Here is a 22,338-nt window from a genome sequence, read left to right as displayed (position 1 = left end):
ACACATTGCATAATCCAGAATTCCAAATACTTCTTCTCTATTTCATTTAATGCTCAATTAAGTGGTTGTCATTCTAAAAAAGAGATTTTAACGAATGCATTTTAGAAAAATATGTCTATATTTGTCCTGTGTTCTTAATGTGCCTAGAGATGCTAAGGAAATGATTCTGTAGCACATGGGATTTTCTAACAGCACATGGTTGCAGGTGAAGATGGTTGTGTTACACTTAAATGGGGGTTGATTTTATATAGTCGTAATCTACTAGGAAAGAGGAAAGGAAGGCAGATGAGACAGAGCAAACCATCCTGATTCATCTATAGCAAAGTTTCCTGTCATTACAGAGTAGCTACACCAAGTATAGATGTTGCATCTTATGTTGGCTTCATTTTAAATGCAGGATGGCTGTGCCTGTCACACCACTTCAAATATGTGAGATTCACCTTGATGCAGCTGGAATATGTCTCTGGCTGCCTACTATTAATGAGCTGTGCTTTCAGCTGGATTCTTCGGAGTGGTAGTCTTGCTTCCAGGAGCTAGTGGAAATTATTTCTCTGACCCATGATAAGTTTTGAAATCTTAAAAAAGTTTCTATTCTATTCTGTCTCAGAGAAAAAAAAGTTAAAATTTCAAATTCTATGAATCAATAACCCAAGCCAAAAAAAAAAAAAAAAAAAAGGAGTATTTAGTTGGGGCAGCTGAAATTCTTTTATCTCAACATATTCTGATAAATGACCATATATTTCTATATAGCAAGCCCAGGACTATACATGCAAAGTCTTCATTAAAGCACCTTTTTTATTTATCTTTTTGGACATCACAAAAGCGTACTTTCTGATCAATAGAATAGGGTAATTCAGTTGGAAAGGACCTTCAAAAATCACCTAGTTCAACTACCTGACCACTTCAGGGCAAGAGGAACAATTCTTTCAATTTTACTTCAGTTTTCTTTCAAATTCAAATTTCTTTCAATTTTCATTCTTTCTAGAGGAACAGTTTTCTTTCAAGAAATGAGGAAAATGGAAATTATTCTCAGGAAAGTTCTTTTATAACATTCTCCTACCTTATCAAATAGAAATTTGGCAATCTGAAAGGCAAAGAGTTCACTTGAGATCAATGCAAGTTGGAACTTTTAGGTGAAAAGTCTTCTACGGCTATATGGTTCCAGCACTGACCAGAGAATGGCTTTGGCAGAGAAATTAAGTTGCGTGGTGTTAGAATGCAAAGATGAAGGATATATTGCCAACAGTGCTTCAAACATGCAGATTTCCTGTGACTGCACTATAGTTTTTATGTGCTGCATATTATATTCCTTTTATATAACAGTCATTTGAACAAAAGATTAAACAGACTTGAGCAAATGATCAGTATATTCCACTTCTTGTTTCTTTCTCTCTGTAAGAACGAGTATTCTGCTGACATTTGCTTTTAAAATATAAAGCTTCTATTAAGTGCTTCATTTTTTCTGCAACTTTTGCATCATGTGGTAATTTACAAGAAACAGTGTAGATATTAAGCCTTTATACTTTTACAATCACCTGCCTTGCTTTTTTCAGTTGTTTCCTTTTGTTTTGCCGTATGATTCGAATAGATCAGATTTTATTCTGAATTCTTTGAAAATCAACCCCAATGAGTCAAGATGTGATACAATTAAAATTGTTAGAGAAAAACTAGTAGCATCAGGTTGCATTTCATTGATATGTAACAGCAGTATCTTTGTTTTCTGTTTCATAGTTTTACCTTCATATTATCAATGGTTTAGCATAGTCCGCATTACAATGGTGACTTCAGATTTCATGACTATTTCATTAATATTTGTATCAGGGATACCAGTATTATTAGGTAAGCATGCTAATTTAAACAGGAGCCCTTTCTTACCTCAAATCTAGATGCTTGGACTTGGTTGGAGGATGCCATGTTTAGTTCGTTTCACGAGTAGCTATCATGAACACGAAGTAGCATGTTCTAAAAACAAGTGCTGCAAAACGCTGGAGGCGATTGAATTTTGAAGCTGTCCAGATTGGTAAGCTATTTCACTGTAAAATGGTTTATTCAAATATCACTCGTCTCCTACTGAAAATAGCAGTTGAACTTTTCATATCCTACTTTTTGTATTTTACATATGAACTTTTTTTTTTTTCTAGAGTATTTATAGTGCCCTTCCCTTCAGAGGTGAAGTCAGGACTTGCATGCTTTTTTTAACTCAGTTAATTTTTTTATTTTTATTTTTATTTTTTTTGTTATAGGTAAGTCACTTTAACAGTCAGTGTTGAATAAGGACTTAACATTTGACTTTGCACAGAAATTCTTACAATTTATAAGCATATCTCTATATAAAGTTCTGAAATCATTCAACATGTATTATAACCTGTTTTTTCTTCCCTAAGCTTTTGAAGGTTTTAAATGCATTCAAAACAGGTACTGATTGGATCTAGAACTAGATCTGACTTTTTCTCAAGTGACATAAATGCTGATCTTGCAAGACACCAAAATATGGATTCAACTTCATAAATTCTCTTGATTTCAACAGAAACATATTCATGTTTTAGTTTTCCTTAATCTACAGCTTTCCTCTGTCATTTCAACCCTTCACTCTGTAAAAGAGTTGATACTATTGGTAGCACAAAAATGTTGAAAGATCTAAATAATATACGAGGATACAAAACATTATGTAAATAATTAATACCATTCAGATTCTTATTCGCAATGCTATAATTAGTTCTGCAGAGGCTGAAAGTCTTCTAAAGTAAGTATAAAAATCTTTGTGTATTTTGACTCTGTGCTTTAATTGCATAAAACTAAATTCTTACCCTTCTTTTAAAATAAATGAAAAAGAGAAAAGTGTTTTAATCATTCAAAACTGTAGCTGAATGATAGAAGTGCAACGTGTATTCTTCAACAATATTACAATTTCAAAATCAAAATACCAAATGAAGAAAACTGTTTACTTCCGAGTCCAGTATCAGCAACAGAGCAAATCCAGGATCCATTCTAACCATTTAACAATCAGAACTAGCAAATCCAACACAAATATTTCCCAAGGAAAAGGAGTGACTCAGAGGCATTTTTAAATTACTCTTCCTCATTTGCTATTCTTAGCCAAACAGCAAAGTTTTTCAGGACTTTTCTGCCATTTGCTTTTCTGCTGTTCTTCATGACGTTGAAATCTTTTGTTTGTACTTTTTGCCATTGTGCTTTCTGATGCTGAGGGTTCCTGACTGCAAAGTGGGATTGACCTGCACTGCAATGGACATGAGATTTGTGCCTGTATAAAGCCCCGATGAATTCAGTGTGACTCCCTGGAAGTGCAGCAGTAGACATCTTCAGACAGAGTAGTAGGGATGCCCCTGAGACCGAAGTGAAGGTCTTAATTTTTAATTACTTTTTAATAAAGGTACAATCAGTGAATATTGAGATAATGGAATGAAGAGGATAAAAATGTTTGAACCTAACTTTAGAGACCTGCTCAACACACACTTCTGTACAGATGCATCTGTCTAAAAAACTAGCATTTCAACAAATTCATCCCTTTAAAATCATCAGTGGTTGTATCCTTCTCAAAACAATAAAATGCAGGTGAATTATTGAAAATGTATCATGAGTCCTCTTTTAACAACAAAGCAATCATTGCATTTTTGATAGGATCAGACAAACTCATATTATGGTGGGCTGCTTGTATTCCATTTGATCCGTGTGGCAACAATATACAGTGGAGATGGCTTGCAGGGGGAAACACTTTGAATTACACAGACCTGCCTCCTCCCAGAACCCTGTATCAGGTAATGTAGTGTGATGTAGCGGGAAGTGCTGCTACTGCTATACTCTGGGACATGCAAGTGCAATTGAGACCCAGTCACATCTCTTATCTTATTGCTGGTTGGAAAAGGCAGGCAGGCACGTTTTCCACTGCTGAAATTCATAGCTGTACTTGGCATGTTTTTTGTTAGATTGAAGTAGTGATCTGTCTGGAATTGTCCCTGCTCCAGGCAGCCAACATTGTGGCATACTTAGGGTGTAGATATAAACTACATTCTGTAAGCTATCATAAACCAGCATAGGCTCTGCTGTGAATGAGATTATGTACCATAACTTGACAATCAAACTTTTTTATTTGCAATGTATCTGTGTCATAGAGTTAAGTAGATTTGTTTCCCTTTGCATTATTATTATTATGATCATTATTTTTCCACAAAGGCTTCATCCGTTGTGTTTTGGTTAAATTTCATGCTAAAACTTTAAGCAGTATAAATCCAGCTCCTGATTCCCAGTGATTTAGGTGTGATTTCCTAATTCCCTTGGGATATTTTGAATTTCCTAATCAAAGTATATAGAGATTTGGCATTTCTGTCTCCTTCTTTAAAGTTCAGCAAAATATCTAGCCTCAAAAACAGGACAGAAAGGAAACTGCAAAGGGCATGTACTTATGTGCTTCCCAAATAGGAATGGATATAAATCTTGTTCTTCAGGAACTTTTGTGATTCATTTTAAAGTCTTTAGAAGACAGAAGGAAAGTAACAATTTTGTACAGTTGTGTTTTTTTTTTTTTTTAGGACCCGAATCTCTCATTGTACTGTTAATTCCTACTGTTTTCCTTGCAAAACAAATATTTTATCAGTCTCATGATTATGTTATAATTTGTTTAGGTAAAGTAACTGAAGGATTATTAAAATGTGTTGGTTTAAATTATGTGGACTGGTAGCTCATTTATATAATCTGTTATTACTGCTCGGATAAGCCATACAATTAGATTTATGGATATCAAGTAGTTAAACAACCTGAGAAAAAAATGCTAGAGCTTTCAAAATATTTAAATACATTTTTAATCATATTCCCCTTGCTGGTGTTCTGGCAGTGGAAAAAAATGCAGATTAATTAAGGTTGAGTAATTTATAATAATGAATAAAAAGACAATTCTAAAGAAAAGTTGGTTATGCTCCCACAAAAATCTTAAAACTGCGTATTTACTCTAAAGGTTGGTGTTTGCTTGATTACTTGCTAAACTCTTAGGATTATTTCACAGTAACTAAACCAGAATAAAATACATTATTTCTAATATGAAACTGTGTCATGTAAAATTCTGCTTGTGTTTACTAAAACCCTTGTCTGGCCCAGCTTGGGAACCCTAGCACTAGGGTGTAAAATGATTTCACCATGACTTTTCAAACAATAATGGTTGAAGAGTCCTTTCTTTACAGAACATACAGAAATAACGTTGGGATACTTTGGTCATTAGCCTGGTGGGAATTAGCTTTCTTTTTCTTGTCCTTTTTTTCTTTTGAGGCCTGTTTTCTTGTTACTGCAAATTGGTCCCAATTACATATGGAGTGTCTGGTTGCTGTTCTGGTTCAATTGCATATGACAATATCAAATTTCAGTGCACCTATAGCCAAGATAGTGTTAACTGGTATCATCCAGTCTTTAAATAACTTTACCTTACTTGTGCGTAGCACAGTGCATTTTCCCACTTCATATGACTACTAAAGATTTCTAAAGTAATTTTGATAATAAAATTTTTTGATAATAAAACCTAGGACTGCTGTCTTTGCACTCTAATTTCCTGTACCTATATCCCAGTGTATTTAATATGAGATGTCATTTGTCAAATACAAGCAATCAGATATCAGCAGCTTGTGTATCTTGGCTTTTCAGGTGGGGAAATGGGAGAACAACTCACTCAGCCTGAAGTACTCTGTCTGGCCAAGGTACAGCTCTTTTGCAGACAGTGAACCGGATGATAACCATTTGAGTATTGTCACCTTGGAGGAGGCTCCCTTTGTCATTGTTGAGGATGTGGATCCTTTGATGGAAAGTTGCCAAAAAAACACTGTGCCATGTCGTAAATTTGTCAAAATTAAGTAAGTAAATACACAGTGTTCCTTTTTTCTTTGTTTGCTTTTGAGTGCAAAATGTTCATCTATTTTCTCATTAATGCTTTCCCTTATTTCTTTTGTTGTATATACATCTTTTTTTCTGATACTTTGCTGTTCTTTTGTTCTTGATTCCTATCTTTGCTTTTCCTTCTGTATTTCTCTTCCTCTTTCTTTCTCTCTTTCCTGCACAGTATGCTTTTCTTTGCACATCTTCCCTTTCAATACATTGGAAGGTTCTGGTTATATACATATAAGTAACATTGAGTCAGTGAGAAGATAGTAAGTATGTAGTAAATTCAAAATCAACTAGAATTAGCCCTTCTCAATCACGTGAAAGAAGATAGCATAATCTAAAATCAGATTGTTTTAATGAGTCCTCTTTGAATGGTTTCCTGTTATGTTGAAATGTGCCTGTTTTAATTAGTTTAATTAGTTAACAGTTTGAGAATGCTTTCTATTGAAAATAATATATTTATGCTTAAATTTGGTACAGGATAAACTATTCAAGCATAAAATACCACTGTGACATACCAGCTAGAGAAAAGTCCTTTGCTTTGGTTGCTCTGTAATTTTGGAGTAATCATTAGAAAACAGTGGAAAATTTGTCATTGTGCATTTATCAATGCTTCTTCACCCATTAAGCGCTTCAGTCTATGTATTTCCAAAATGGATATAACATTTTTAACTGAGCAGGTGTTAGGAGATGTAATTGATGTTTCCGAAGTTTTCCAGACGTTGCTGAATAGTTTCTGAAATCCAGGACATTTTTATTGACATATCTGAACTTCTTAGTCAGGTTCTAAACAACTTTTTATTTGTGATTTGAATTACTTCAAAGCCTGTAAAATATTGCCTATTCTTAAAAAAAAAAAAAAAAAAAAAAAGGAAAATCCTTGTCGAAGACCTACATGGCTGATCACAGTTTGGGACTCTGGTTTCTCTGTTGTCAGGGCTTTTCTGACCTTCCGGAGTGGTCTTTGCACTCAAAGATAGCCTGAAAGTCACCTTCTCAAACTGCAGGAAAAGATGGAACACCCACTGCTTCCAGAGCTGTGAACTACCGTGCCTTTACACAGCTTATATGTTGGGCAGTTCTGTAATTATTAAATTATGTGTGGTACATAATGTCTTAAGAGTAGAAGTAATAAATGTTTAATCTAAACCAAAGAGACATCAGTAAGTGGAGACTGTATGAATTGATGGAGAAGTGAAGTCCAGTAGGAGAGAAACTGAAGCAGAAAACATGTCGTACAAGGTCTACCACCATCTTCTATTTATCTCGTCAAGCCACTGCAATATGACTAGTAAGAGCTATAAGCACCATATAAAGCATCCTATGGTTTTATTTCTCCATCATTCCAGAAAAAAAATGGTCACTTGGAAGTTTGAAAAATTGTTCTTTTACAATACGCTGACTCTTGCTGTTGTGGTGGTTCTGTTTTTCCCAGGAGAAATGTTTGTCTCTCTTCTCTTTTAACAGCAACTCAACTAATGAGGGAACTAATGTAAAGAAGTGCTGCAAAGGATTCTGCATTGATATCTTGAAGAAATTGTCTAAAACTGTCAAGTTCACGTATGATCTGTATTTGGTGACTAATGGGAAACATGGCAAAAAAGTCAATAATGTGTGGAATGGAATGATTGGTGAAGTAAGTTCTGTTAGGTAAAAGAGCTCTTAAGTAAGAACCTAGCAATGTTTGTTTTAAATTCATTTGGAGAAATGAGGTGTTCTCTGCTGAGTAATATTGGTGGTGTCTTCTCTTTGTGGATCAGGTGGTATATCATCGTGCAGTTATGGCTGTGGGGTCTCTCACTATTAATGAAGAACGCTCTGAAGTGGTTGACTTTTCAGTGCCATTTGTTGAGACTGGGATTAGTGTCATGGTGTCACGGAGCAATGGCACAGTTTCACCATCTGCTTTTCTAGGTATGGTTCTCCAACCCCTCAAGATCATTTAATTGCATTTCTGTAGAGTGGGATAGGTTTCATTGTTAGTTAAGCTAAATAGTGCATTGACGTGTTTCTTAGATTTTTGAATTACATGTTAGGAAGTTTGTATGGTGTCAACAAACTGATTAATGTGGTTTTTAGCACATGAAGAAAGTGCTGTTGGTTTCAGATGCAGTAACTGGAAACCAATAATGATTTCATTATGAAAAAGAATTCCCCAGCATCTTCAGTTAGGAAAATTACTTCCTCAAGTTCTGCTTACACATTAACCTGTGCTTGTTTAGCCCATAATAAATTGTCTCATATTTTTCTAGAACTCACATTCACAAAATCATTTAAAACCCCCTTGTAGAATAGTGTAGAAAAGAAGACTTGGCCGTAATTAGAATAGATCTGACAGCTAAATGGGCAACAGATACATCTGGCTTCCAAAGACTATACTACCGCACTGCAAAGCTTCTGAGTGTTTTCTTCAATTATCTGTGTTGTGATGATGGAGTTGAACAATGGGGATTCAGCATGGAAATGAAAGGCTCGATAGAAAAGAGGTGGGATACAAAGAAGTAAAGATCTCTGTCTTCTCTCCTTCCCTTGTTTGCTACTTGTTTCTATTGTTCGTTTCTCCTTTCATTATCTGCCTCTCCACTGTAGTGCCTATGTTTTACTTTTATATTTAGTGGTTTGCCTGAATTTTTCAAAGGTATTTTGCAAATGAAAGATAGTGCTAGTGGAGATAAAATAATCTAAGTGAAACTGAAAAAAAAACAGTATTTTACAGGTACCTTACAGAACAGTTTCATATCTTCAATTGGGTGAGCAATGATGACATTTTTATATCATTTTATTGTTTTATATATTATATTTATTATTTATATATATATACACATATATATATCAGTATGGTTTCTTTTTAGATTAAGTGTAAGTTTTTCACTTAATTCAAATCACTTGTAGCCATTGAGGAACTGATTGTTACTATAGTATCAGCTACAAGTGGGCAAATAATTGTTTTTTCTCACAACCATTATCATCATTTATACACAGAGCTTATTTCTCACACCTGTTCCATAAATGCACATTGCAGAGGTGAAGCAATAGCTCATAAGTGTAACATAGTGAGTAATCTATTAATTTACCTAACTTGTTAATACCTAAACAGATTTTGTTGGCGATTAATTTTGTTGTTTACTGAGTAAAAGACTGTTTAATGAAATTATGAGAGGCTGCATTTTTTAATGAAAATACTCAGATAATGATTTTTTATTTCTATAAGTAATTGACTTGTACAGTTAATTCATTTTTTAAATTGTAGTTTCTACGTGTTGAAGTTATCATTTGAATTATGTAGTGTTTTCCTAAATATGTTCCAATTTTTGGCAGTTTTTTTTAATGGACCCTGCTTACCTCTTACCTGCCTCCAGCTATCATCAAAACAGACTGCTTTTGTGTTTTTTCACAACATAGTTATATTTCTACAATGAATTTAATGTTTATGTTTTAGTTGGATATGTACAGAATTTAAAAAGTAAAAATGATGCCTTGTAAAGCTCTATAGAATAGAATTATTTTTTTTTGTAGAAATCTGATCTATTGCACCGATAAATTAAGTCTGTGATCTCAGATGTACTTTCTGTTTATTTAGGCATAGATGAAACTGTCACATCACTGGAACTGCTTGTGTATTTCGATGTTGTGGGAATAGTAGTAAAGTGCTCTGCCATGCAAAATACTATCAGATAGGTAACTGAATTTATTCACAGACAGATTTAATTTTAATTGAGTGTCTAAGAATACGGTTGTCTTATGTAACTTTTGTGTTTGTTTTTATTTTTTTATTTTTTTTAATCTGTGAAAAACAATACTATTAAATAGCAATGAAGTACAGTTTATGAAGTATTTGTTTTTATGATTTACCGCCATCAATGTAGGCAAGTACAAAATTTGTCTGAACTAGAATTTCTGTTCAGTGATTGTGTCTAATGGATTTAAGTAACTGATGGGCTGACAGCCTCTTCCTCATTATGTGCTCCCACAGGTGTCTCCTACCAAGAATTTTAGAATAAAAATAAGAATTTTATCCATGTTAAAACTTTTTCATGTATTACTACTGTTCATATATACTAGATCCACAGCTTAAGTTTTTAAAAAAATCTGTGGGGGTTTTATTCAACCTTTCTATATGTTTAAGAGGAAGAGAGTTCATAGGTGAGGCTACTTGTCTTTTTTTTTGTTGTTCTTGTTGTTGAAATAGCTAATCTATGCACATTTTTTTCCCTTTTTTGTTGTTGTTGTTTGTTTGCTTTGTTTGTTTGTTTTTGGTATGTGGGGTAGAAACTCAAAGTTAGTGGAGTAAGATGTCTTTTTCATTGCTCTATTTTCTCCATTGCCAATTATCTGCAATTTACACTAACAAGTCTTCTACTAGTATTTTTCCGTCATATCATTGCTCTACTTAAAAGTCTTATAAAACCTGCTGCTTCCTGGGGAAAAATTCTTTCTGTCCTTTGAGAATCAAATAACAGTGCTGAATGCATAATTTGATCTGTAATATGACAGGAACATCAACATTATTGTTCAATTGATTTTGTACTTGTTCAGTCTTACTACTTATTATAAATGGCTTTTTATTTTGCTGTTGCTTCTGTTGCTTCTACTCCTCCTCATTACCAGACTGCTTAAATTATTAAGGACCATTCTGCATTAACTGTTGTTTATAGCTTGCTTTTTCACTTTGGCTTGTTTTGCCCTTTGCCTAATGTAAATTTTGACAAATTACCATTGCTGTTTCTACACTGTTGCTTTTGATAAGAATTTTATGAGGGTTGCTCTCTGTCTTCTATGAGAATGCTGTCAATATTTTATGATAGTTTTATGTGAATTCCAATTAATTCAAATTAATATGTGATTTCATAGAATATTTGTCATTAAGTGGCATCTACTTGTCTGTTTCTGAATGGATTTATTTCTGTCTTTTAAGCATTCTGTTATTTTGCTAACTTATTATTCTCTTCCAAAAAATGTCTTTAGTAATTGAAAGAGTTTCATAAACTGTCTTTAAAATATAACAAAAAAATAAATATTGTTCCTTAACCTTCTCTTAAAATCAAAAAGAGAACTGTTTGGTTTGAAAATTCCCTGCTCTGTCTTGTCAGTTCACATTCCAAATCACAAGTGGGGCTATCTGGAATTTGGTCTTTCATGGTTCCAAATTTCTGAAGAAATTGTAGCAAAGGTAACCAGTCTCATGAGATTTTCACATCTGGGCCCAAATTATGATACTTTATTCCAGTTCTTGGTGAATCTTTCATGCTAACTTGGGCAAGGTTCAGACTGGGCTATTGGGCTCAGCTCACCTCAGCTCTCGCTCAGAGTCATTTCCTACAATGATGGAAAAATTTTCATTTTTGATGAAGAGGTTAGGATGGAGGAATCTCTTGGGCTTTCAAAAAAGCAAAGCATGGGAATAAACTCATTTATTGTCACTTCCAGTGCTTCTTGGTTCCGTTCTAATTTGAAATAGTTATTAAGAATTATTTCTCACATTTCAGAGCACATTCACACTACTAGTATTTACCAAAATTAGAGTATAATATGCCCCCAAATAAGCTGACCTAATAAAGAGACATTACTTTGCCATACCAAACTTTTGTTGCATGTATCCTTATACAGCTACCACACCTGAAATGGTATTTCACATGGTATTTCCAATCCTTTCAAAAAGTTGGTGCTTATTCTGGTATTTGAAACTACTTTTAGTTTTCTGTTCCAACCTACTTCTTTAACTTATGTTTTTTCTATCTTTCAAACTGACATTCAGTTTTCCATAAAAACCTTTTGATTTCAGAAATTTGCTCCCAGATGAGAGTGAGACTTGCAAAAGAATGTTTTTGCTATGAGTGGAAACAACATCTTCATTAGAGGTAGATGAAAGTGAAAAGGGAAAAAAACTCTGAAACAAAATTTGCTTTGAATGCAAGCATTTGGCTTTTTTCCCTAATGCTTTCTGTTGGATAGAAAATGAGAGAGAGGTGTACTTCACTGAAACACCAAATGTTTTAAGCATATGCTTAATTGCTTTTGCTCTGCAGAAACTGTCATAATGGTTGGACCATTCTGTTGATAAAAGTGTGCACCACAGGATTAATAGAAAAGGATTGTAAACTGAATAAGCTGCAAGTCAAACCAATTATTTGCCACTCGGTGTCGGTTAAGGCTTTGTTGAAGAAGAGAAGTACACAGACTTTGTGTTTGAATTGCAACTCACATTTATGATTTCAGATGTATGGAGATTGTATATACTAACAGCGGTTCTTTATATATTGCTGCTTAGTTCTAGCAGTAATGCTAGCATTTTTGTTGGTAAAAGCTAATTTAAAGAAAGCCTCTGGGCTTGCCTAGCCGGACGCATTAGAATTCTTGTGATGTGACTGGTTTAATGAACTGTTTCTGTTTCTCTTGTCTGTTTTGCTGCAGAGCCTTTTAGTGCTTCCGTCTGGGTGATGATGTTTGTGATGCTTCTCATTGTGTCCGCCATGGCTGTCTTTATATTTGAGTACTTTAGTCCTGTAGGATATAACAGGAACTTAGCACAAGGGAAAGGTAAGCTTTGCATTTTACACAACCTTAGGGCTATAAAAACAAAGCAAAACAAACAAAAAAACCCAAACATATTTACCATCCTTTACCCTCTATCTTTTAAAATAAATGTAACGTAGGAATAAAACAGTAAAAGCAGCTATGAAAAGCATGCTTGCTCTTCATTTAAAATGTGATTTCTTGAGGCCTTATATACTCATGCCGATATTCTAATTCATTGCAATAAAGATGTAGAAGGATAAGTGATATTAAAGAGAGTTGTATTCAGGCAGCGTTATGTTAGTATACTGTATCAGTTGTAGAGGGTCAGCTTAAAAAAAAAAAAAAAAAAAGCATTGAAATAAACTCTCCAGTCTCCTGACTCTTACAAATTCATGGATAGTTCAGAGATAATGATCTACAATGGTGAGGTTTGGTGGGTAATCTGGAAAAACAGCTGTTACCTTGTATATGGTTTTATACAGTCCATATAAAAAGGTATGGTTCTCTTGTGGTGAACTCATCCTTGAAATGAGGCCAGTGGCAGAAGGGCACCATTTCTTACTGCGTAGCATCCGTGACTATAGAAACTTCTTTTTGAAAATATAGTGACACAACAAATTTAATACAGAACATGACTTTCTCAGTGAAAGCTACAGTTGTATACTATTAACACTCTGACCTGAGAATGATGATTTCATGTACTGTGGTGCCCTCATCCTTCCCTTTCTTCACTTTCAGTTCAGAGTGTGGACAGTTTTTAATTTCTGAATCATACCTTGTTTTATAACGATGTCTCCCAGGTTGGTGAACATAGTCCTAGAGACTGTAACAAGCTAATGTTTTCTTCTAGTTGGTGGTTGGTTTGTTCCCTGAACAAGGAGGGTTTTGTAATATTCAGATATTGTTGATATTTCAATAACATGGTAAATTTGTAACCTATATCCAAAATAAACACTATGTTAGGAAGAGGAAACGAGAGGTTTGTACAGACACTGGGGATCTGCATTCTGGGCTGTTCTTTTCTGTGCCACCTTATGTGACAGAATTGATTATGTAGTGGCTACAAATTCATATTATGGCACTACAACATCATAACTTAGCAGTAGAGGCTTGCCACAAATCCAGTTGCTATTCATTTGAAGCATGGGAAGCTTAAAATTAATGTGACTCTTAATGTAGATTATTGCATTTCCTGTATGTTTTTAGTAGGATGAAGCTCAATGGTGCTAAAATCTTCAGTAGTTTTCTTGGTATATACTTTCCTTCGTATTACTGCTCAGAAAATACTTATTATCCATCAGCTCAATCTTAAATAGTCATATAAGATAGCTTCATAAACCAAAAGCCAGCTCCATTATGATTATTTTACTGCAGTCTATCTTAGCAATGCAGTAAAAATAGAAAGAGGATAATCTAAGATGTACTTGAGTCTATCAAGAAAATTTGCACTGTAACATAGAGCATTTCTACTGAAATGACAACATGCACTGAGTATACCAACTTCGGATTTTATTCCTTTAATAATAAATTATTTTTAATAATGTAAATTATAGTTAAGTAAATCTGAGTTTTAGTGTGCATCCCCATAGGCAGGGCAGGAGTGGAGGTAATATTGCAGGTATCTGCATAAGAGCTTATTGTCTGAATTGCCATTTAATTGAAAAATGAGTACTTTTGAAAAAGTCAGATGAGTCACATTCAGGAGCAGCCTGTTTCTCCATTGAGCATACAGGGAGTCTAGATGATGTCTGCACTGTACTAACCTAAAGCTGGGTAAGAGGAATCTTCCCTTTATTCTCAGAGGACTCAACAAATAAGGTCTTTTTAGTGGATAATATCTTTGCTAACCTTCTTCTGCTAGTCCATGGGCATGAGGGCATTATGCTGACAACTTTGGGTGCTTTTGGATGAATTTAAAGCTGACTGAAAAAACTACAGAACAGCACAGATTACCTGGGCCAGGTTTTTACCTGTAGTACCAGTGCATTTGCAGCCACGGAACTGACTCTGTACATGTGAGGTAGCCTGAGTCTAGCTATAAGTTATATATCTGTGCAGGTGGCTCCTTTTTGTTGATTCATTTTCTGAGTGTAATGTTGCTTAAAAGTAGGTGAAATGTTCACCCATTTTGATATGCTTATCTGAGAGTACATAAAGTTCAAAAAGTATAATGTTGAAGACTGGAGCTTATAAAAATACTTTGGACGGGAAAAGTACTGGAATCAAATCATTAAGACTTAAATCCGCAGTTTTCCATTTTACACGTCAGCTGGCACAGAATACTGAAAGGGGCCATAGTGTGACACACACCTTACTGCAAGAAACATCAGTTTGCTCTCCTCCAAACCTATGCTTGCAGTCTCCATTTGAAAACTGGTGAGGTAAATGCATGTAGAGAAGTGTTGAAATATTTTTTTGTAACAAATACGGAAATAAATGTCATTACAGCAGAAAGTACCAATGCTAAATTCCGTGATTCCATTGGGAGGACAATGAATATGTATCAAAATATTTTTAGTAATGTGTTGGTGAGTGCTTTGTTGTTATCATGTAGTTATGTATTTGTGGTATCTTACCACAAATATACTTGCAACTAAAACAAATGCTCTTTGCAATTCCAGATCCCCATGGACCATCCTTCACCATTGGCAAGGCAGTGTGGTTACTCTGGGGCTTGGTATTCAACAACTCTGTGCCAGTGCAAAACCCCAAAGGGACGACCAGTAAAATCATGGTGTCAGTTTGGGCCTTCTTTGCTGTCATTTTCCTGGCTAGTTATACTGCCAACTTAGCTGCATTTATGATTCAAGAGGAATTTGTTGACCAAGTGACTGGACTGAGTGATAAAAAGGTAGCTCTTCTAGCTTAAAAGACATCAGTGTCTGTTCTTTGTAATCCTTATGCAAATTTGTACTCTGTACTAAAAACTCTGAGCAAGATAATCAAGATAATCAGCTAAAACTGTGTGATTTCTGATTGTTACGCTTCAGTTAAAAACCCAAATCATGAAAATATCTGACTGATTTCAAAGTCTTTTCAAAAGTAGCTGCATTAATTGAAAAGTACATTAATTTTGTGAAAAATGGAAATAAGTTCTTGTTAGATTAAAAGTAATGCTTCATGAACATACAAAAGCTTGAAAAAAATGAAAAGTCAGCTTGAATGCTTGGAACACATTTAAAATTATTTAAACATCTCTGTGTAAAATGTTAATAGTTTATTAATTGGCAGAATATTCATAAAACCGGGAACTATCCAGTAATCATCTGAAACAAATCAATGCACCTGAAAAAAAAAAAGTCTTTTTGCTTTTCATGTAGTGTGGAAGGAAGTCATAGAGAGTACAGATTTAGAGTGGTGCTAGCATAACTAGGCAAATAGAAACAATAACAATCCATATGTGTTCCCTATGGACACTCAAATATTTTCCTTGTAAACAATATGAAGAGTAAAGAGTAAAAATAAAGTTGAGATGTACATTACCTGGGATAAGGCGCAGAATTTTGATTGTGGAAGTGGCTTTCCTCAATTCAAGAACTTTTTGTGAGAATTCTGTTTTGAGCAGTAGACTCTGATAGTTCACTTAAAGCCTACTGAAGTTTGACAGAAACAGACAGGTAATAAATATGCTTATTTTTTCATATTGTTCTAGCTTGACTGAATTTTCATCTGCTGAAAGTATACAAGGTCTTGGTACTTGTGAATTTTAATCAATTGTCCTATAAATCAGAAACCCAGAAATTATTTATTTCTTGTTTCATTTGTGTGACCACGTTGTTGAAGTGGTATTGCACAAAGTGCTTGAAGTCCGTTTGCAAAATTATTGTTGTGATGGATATACACAAAACACATAAAGGGCACACTGTTTTCAAGTTTGTGCCCAGTTGTTTTAAAATAAAACTAAATATTGACATTGAGAAGTAATATAGCACAAGGGAGAACTTCACAGGGAATTTATTTCAAAGGATAGAAGATAAAGGAAATTGTTATTCAAAAGAAGGCAACAGCTCGGATAGACTTGTGTCTGTTTTTTGTTTTAATTGTTTCTGATGACTATCTTTTCAGTGATCTGAACTATCAAAGCATGAATTTCAAGCATGGCTAGGGGAAAGATAGATAAAAAGAAAAGAAAAATGATAGTAGTTTTGTTTTCATTAGGTTGTGTTGTAGCAAAACCTTTGAAAGAATGTGAAGACTATAAGAAATACCTTTACTTTAAAATAATATACTTAATATGATACAGATAAAAGGTATTTTTCTCTTGAGGATTAAAAAGATGGATTTGAAAAAGCTGTTCAACTATTTGTGATTAAATACATAATGTTTTCCTGGTAAGTCCTGATCAGGGCAGGATTTGGCTTTCACCTGGCATAGCGGTGGTGTTCAGGTCTGCCAATGCATTTGCCACTCTCACCTGTGGGCTGGGAAAATTTCAGTATTTGTTCTGTAGCCATTGGCTAATAACTTCCTTATTTTTGTAATTTTCCTGTTCTGTCTACTAAACAGGATTTTACTTCTAAAAAAAAAAAAAAAAGGACAAAATAAAAATAGAAAAATACTTGAATTGGAAAACAGCATCTGCTCATGTGCAGTCTTCTAATGATTTGTTTGATCTCTATCATTTATTTATTTTATTTTATGGTTCTTCAAATCCTGCCTGAATTATACAGGGATATATCAGGGGAGCTATACCTTTTGTGATTAAAATAGTTAAACAAGCCAGAAATCCAGAAAAGCAATAATCTATATAAAATACTCCTTGTCATACACAGGTTTTGCCTCCTCTACAAAGCTGAGCTTTTTCAGATTTTCAAAATTTCACATAATTAGGGATAATTTATGGGTATATAATATGATTCATGTTAAATTATTTTACTCCCCTCTTAGCCTTGTTGCTGCAACGCCGTTAGTAGTGGATCAGTTAGGAATCTGCAGTACTGTTGCTTGGTTGAAAACTCTGTCCTTTGCTGCAAGCAAAGCTGTCACGGGCAAAAGCCAGTGTGAAGGGACAGACGTGAATATGAGTTAAATTAATTGTAAAGAAGTAATATCTAGAAGTCCACAAAATTCTGGAACAATTGACAACTTTTTTAATAGGAACATAACTAAGGACCTATTGAAGCTATCTTTTTTGGTTAATTTAAAAAAAAATTTTAATGACTGAGCATAATTTTAACCCATAAACTTGAAGATTCCTTTACTATCTTTGTTAGTAGAATTGGCCTTCCAAAACTCATGCATGGCTGGTAAATCAGTTAATTACTCTTCCCTTGAACCCGTTTTCCTACTTCCACAACTGAAGTCATGCGCTTTTGTCAGTGCTGCCCTGCGATAAACCATTCCCAATTGGAGGTGCTGGCAGTTCTCAATCCAGCTCCATACGAGACAGATAACAGAGAAGAGAAACCAGGAAAATAAGCATCTCTGGGCAGTCATCCCTGACCCTCATCCTTCAAAAACTTCCCATACAGGGAATGTATTCCACCATCATCTAGTTCCCTGGTTTTGCTGAACACACAATGACATGCTGCTTACTCTTCTCCTTGGCTTCAAGACTTCTTGATAGTTTCCTCATCCTTCATAATGTTGCTAATGAACTTCTGAATGCCGTGTCATCTGTGTGTCACCCAGAAACACATGGCACAGCGTGTACTGGAGTTACTGGGAGTGGGTGTTCATAAACTCAAATGATTCAGAAGATGAGAAGAAAATTATATTTTGACATCCTCGTATATGTAAAAGATGTCTAAAAGCTTTGTCTTCATAAAAAGGTACAGAAAATGAGTCCAAAAGTATCCAGCAAAGCTGGCACTCATCGCACTTGTTACTTTTGAGACCATTTATGCCTAGTCTGTTAAAAGAGAGACAAGATCACTACTAGAGAGTACAAAGCACTGGACAGAACTGTCTAGCAAGCCTTCGTCTGCTGTGGTTCCTCCACACAGTCACATTTTAATGTGTCCCATGTGTATGTGCTCTAGGGGATTCTCTTTAGCCTTAATAAGAAGCCTTAATTATGCCATTTGCAGGTTCCTTAATTTTGCAAGATTCACAGTATTCATGTAACATTACTTTTTTTTTTTTTTTTTTTGTGAAATAAGATGGCATGAGCTCTCTAGTTACTTAGAGAGGTGTTTGTGTCATAACAGAGCAGAGTGAGCTCAAAAGTCAGTATGGATTATGGGGTAGCTAGGGTGACCCTTTCACCCTTTCATCTCTACACTTCAATATTAGACCTATGCAGTACTTTTTGAGACTTGTTGGACAAAGATATTGAACAATGATTATAATGATAATCTTGGAATTACTAAATACAGCAGCTATATTTTTCACGATCAGAAATCAGAATGTCAGTGCTTTCCATTTGGTAAAGAAAGAAAACAGAGTTCAATTTATTTATTTTTTCTCCACTATCACCATCCATAACTTCCATAAAAATCTCTGTTAGCAGACAGAAAATGTTTACCATTTGCTATTATTGTAGTAATTTCTCCACAGTTCCTTAAAATACTCCAGAACAATAATGAACAACTGCTCTGAATACTAGCCTTTTCAAACAGACGTGCAAATCAGCATACTAAGTCAGTATTAAACATTTGTGAAAGATCTTTTTCCTAGCTTTAATGAAATTGTCATTTTTCTTAATGCATGTAGATAAAACAAACTAAAATGGTAGGGCTGTTTTCTCAGCCCAAACGTGCTTTTTGGGATTCCTGGATCATTAGGACTGTGTGCCACAGATCTAGCAGCAGGCATAGCAGGGGGAAACAGGAATGAATTACTTAGTCTTCTCAATAATTGTAGATCTCCCCAATTATGTTTCAAGCAGGGGGCTTGTGCATTAAATTTAAGTATTTTATTACCAATTAAAACAAAAACAAGAATATTTCAGAAGAATTCTAGGAAGAAAATGGTTTCCTAACACACATTAAATATTTTAATTCCCATCATGGGGTTTCAGGGAAAATGACTGCATCTATAGATTCAATGCTTTTCTCTTTCTTTCATGCCTGCCCCATAGATGTGTGCTGAATCACAGAGCCTATATACTTCTCTAGGACATGTCAGTTTACAGAAGACAAGTTTAAAATTGCTGATAAGAAATTTATATAACTTAGACGTGAGTGCAACATTATTAAAAACATTGTAAACTGTTTCTTTCTGATTTTCAAGTAGTCTATGAGCAGGCAGTAGTAACACAATCATTTGCAAAAAAATATAATCTCCTTATGACTGCTAAAATTTGTTGGTTGAGTGCCTTGTGCCAAAAAAATCCAGTCAATGGATGGTGTTTGGAACCATTCAAGTCTGAATTTTCTGTACTTAAATTCCACATACAATTTTTTTTAATCAATTGAATTACTTGTTATCCCTATGATCTTCAAATGAACCAGTACTTTCTATTAATCTCTGCTTTCCTGCAGAAATATTTTTGTGTTTTGTTGAATGTTCAGTTTGGGACAGATACCTCAGTTCCTCCAACCATTCCTGTGGGAGAAAACTGTCCCCAACAACTTTCACATATATGAATGTTCTTGAAAAGTGAGACTACGCAAACCAAAACTCCATTTGTAAATCACCCAGATACTCCACCATGATCTTCCTCTTCAATCCCCTTGTCATACCCCAAGATTAGGAACTGAGCTTCCAGAATTCTCACCACAGCTGAATTTCCAAAACCACCAACTGCATGACCAGCAGCATATTTTTACAGATCTTGAAATTGGCAGTGATCTTTGATTTTTTTTTTTCCTCCAGTTTCATTGATTGGAAAATTTGAAACATATATTAGGAGTTATTGAAAGCCATCTCACTACTTCAGGGATTAATTATCTGACCATTTTAATAAAGTTAACAGCAAGTGACAGCTATATCAGTGGAATCTCTGGGCATTAGCTTAAGAGCAGGGTTTGCCTCAGTGCCACATCCTAAACACAAAAAAATGAGACAGCAAACACAGACTAAGAACTGTGACTGGTATACAGTGCAATTTTGGTGCATGGGTCAATTAGTATGTGTAAGGTAGTAGCAAAGTAATAATTTAAACGATAAAGCTGTGAAAAGGGAAAATGAGAAAAGTAAGATATCTGTTAGCTAGATGAATAGAGAAAAACAAAGTTCATTCCTTTATGCTTTGTCAAAATATGCGTAATTAAAATGAAGCATTTAATTGTAGTTCTGTAACATGAAAATATTGTTGCAGCCATAATTTCACAGTCAGGGTTTGATAGAATTGAAAATACTCCCACTTTTTTTATAAGCCTATTTGTATTCTCTTTCCAAACTGGTACTGGATCCTCAGAATTCTTAATGCCCTGAGACTAAACTTTAAAAAGAGGACTATTGCATACATAGCCCAAAGGAAGCAGCAGCTGTATAAATATTAGCTGTCTCTTGCAACACGGGGTACATAGATTGCTCTTCTAACTTCGACAATAAAAACAGAGTGCATTTTACCATGGAATTCATGGGTGACTGCTTTTATCAATACTCAATTGCATTTCCTTATTAGCCAACAATTCCTCTAATTTGAACGGCATTCTAAAATTTATTTCTTAAAGAAACATTTTACCTTGATCTTAAAGTGTCGCATGGTACTTAATGAGAGATCTCGAAAAGCCACACATATAATTTTCAGGTCTGTGTGAGACTATCTGAAACCTGAGTGTGCCCTGAGCTGTTGCTAATCCCTTTGAGATACTTCCCGGCTTGTTTGTCTGTGCTGATGCAATAGTGATAGAGAGGGTGAAATTGTAGAATAAAATCTATATGCCCTCAGGCAATTGGTTTGTAGTTTTAAATTGTAGGAATAAACTGTGACTAGGATTCTAGGTGTGAGAGCTCCAGAAGTACTTTTCATATAAAGTGGTGAAACTGCTGAGCCCCTGGGAAGATAGAAGAACTGTTCTTCCCCCTGAATCACAGAGGTGGAAGGAAAGCTAGTCCTCACCCTTTCACTCCCTGGGCACCAGCCTCCTGCAGTCACCCTCCGGAGCAGTGTTAGGCTCTGTGTCGAGTAGTGAAAATGAGCCTTTTGCCTGTGCGGACCCACCATGTCTCAACTGAGATGAAGGTTAGAAATGAATTTCAACAAAGATGCTGTTTTATTTTGATCATTACATACCATCAGGTCTGCCTAGAGTTTGGGTTCTCTAGGGAGACGCTGGCAGATGGGGAGTATCTTCCAGTAGCTCTCTGCTCCAGATGCTGTGGTCCTGCCATACTGCAATGCACAGGAGAAAGTTGCATTGAGTGGCAAATCTGAGCTGTTTTTAATTTGGATGTAGATGTTTCTGTGTAGTTCAACCAGTGTGAAGATAATTTCTGTTATAATAGAGCTGACAATTAACTCCAGGCATTATTTGCCTGGAATAAATTCGAGGCAGCCTATACAATTTTTTTTCTTTTGTACCTACAGTTGCCCTGATAGATATTACTTCCTTAATTGACATCTTCATGAATACCCATTTTGAGGGCCTGAAAGACTTTACTTTTCCCTTTTCTCTCTAGTTTCAAAGGCCACATGATTATTCACCTCCTTTTCGATTTGGAACAGTCCCAAATGGAAGCACAGAGAGGAATATCAGAAACAACTACCCTGATATGCACCTTTACATGACAAAGTATAATCAGAAAGGAGTTGAAGATGCCTTGGTCAGCTTGAAAACTGGGTAAGCTTCTTCTATGGGTTTTAAAGAATACTATACACTTTGCAGAAACTGAGAAAAATTGATCTGTACTTACTGTACTTACTGTGATACTTACTGAGCAGTGATCTCAGGCATGGCGTGTAGTCCATGGAGCTTTGTTTTGTTTTGTTTTGTTTTTTAAGCTGCTTTGTGCTGATATCAGAAAAGAAATTGAGCGCCTGTGATTTGTATGACTGTTTTACAATTGTATGGAAACTTCGATGCCCAATGTATGATAGATTCACAGGACAGA

The 22,338-nt window shown here is 35.0% G+C and overlaps 1 protein-coding gene across 1 annotated transcript in view; it reads left to right on the top strand.

The window, feature by feature from the left end:
• The window catches only part of GRIN2A (glutamate ionotropic receptor NMDA type subunit 2A), a 179,295-nt gene that overhangs the window by 120,128 nt on the left and 36,829 nt on the right, over positions 1 to 22,338 (top strand). Inside the window, 6 exon segments of the mRNA XM_035548801.2 lie at positions 5,647 to 5,852; positions 7,348 to 7,516; positions 7,641 to 7,794; positions 12,292 to 12,417; positions 15,018 to 15,247; positions 21,907 to 22,067. Coding sequence (XP_035404694.1) covers positions 5,647 to 5,852; positions 7,348 to 7,516; positions 7,641 to 7,794; positions 12,292 to 12,417; positions 15,018 to 15,247; positions 21,907 to 22,067 — 1,046 coding nt within the window.

Source organism: Cygnus atratus, chromosome 15 (assembly GCF_013377495.2).
Source record: "Cygnus atratus isolate AKBS03 ecotype Queensland, Australia chromosome 15, CAtr_DNAZoo_HiC_assembly, whole genome shotgun sequence".
NCBI lineage: Eukaryota > Metazoa > Chordata > Aves > Anseriformes > Anatidae > Cygnus > Cygnus atratus.
Note: the sequence above shows the minus strand (reverse complement) of the source record. Positions and strands in the feature narration are given on the sequence as shown.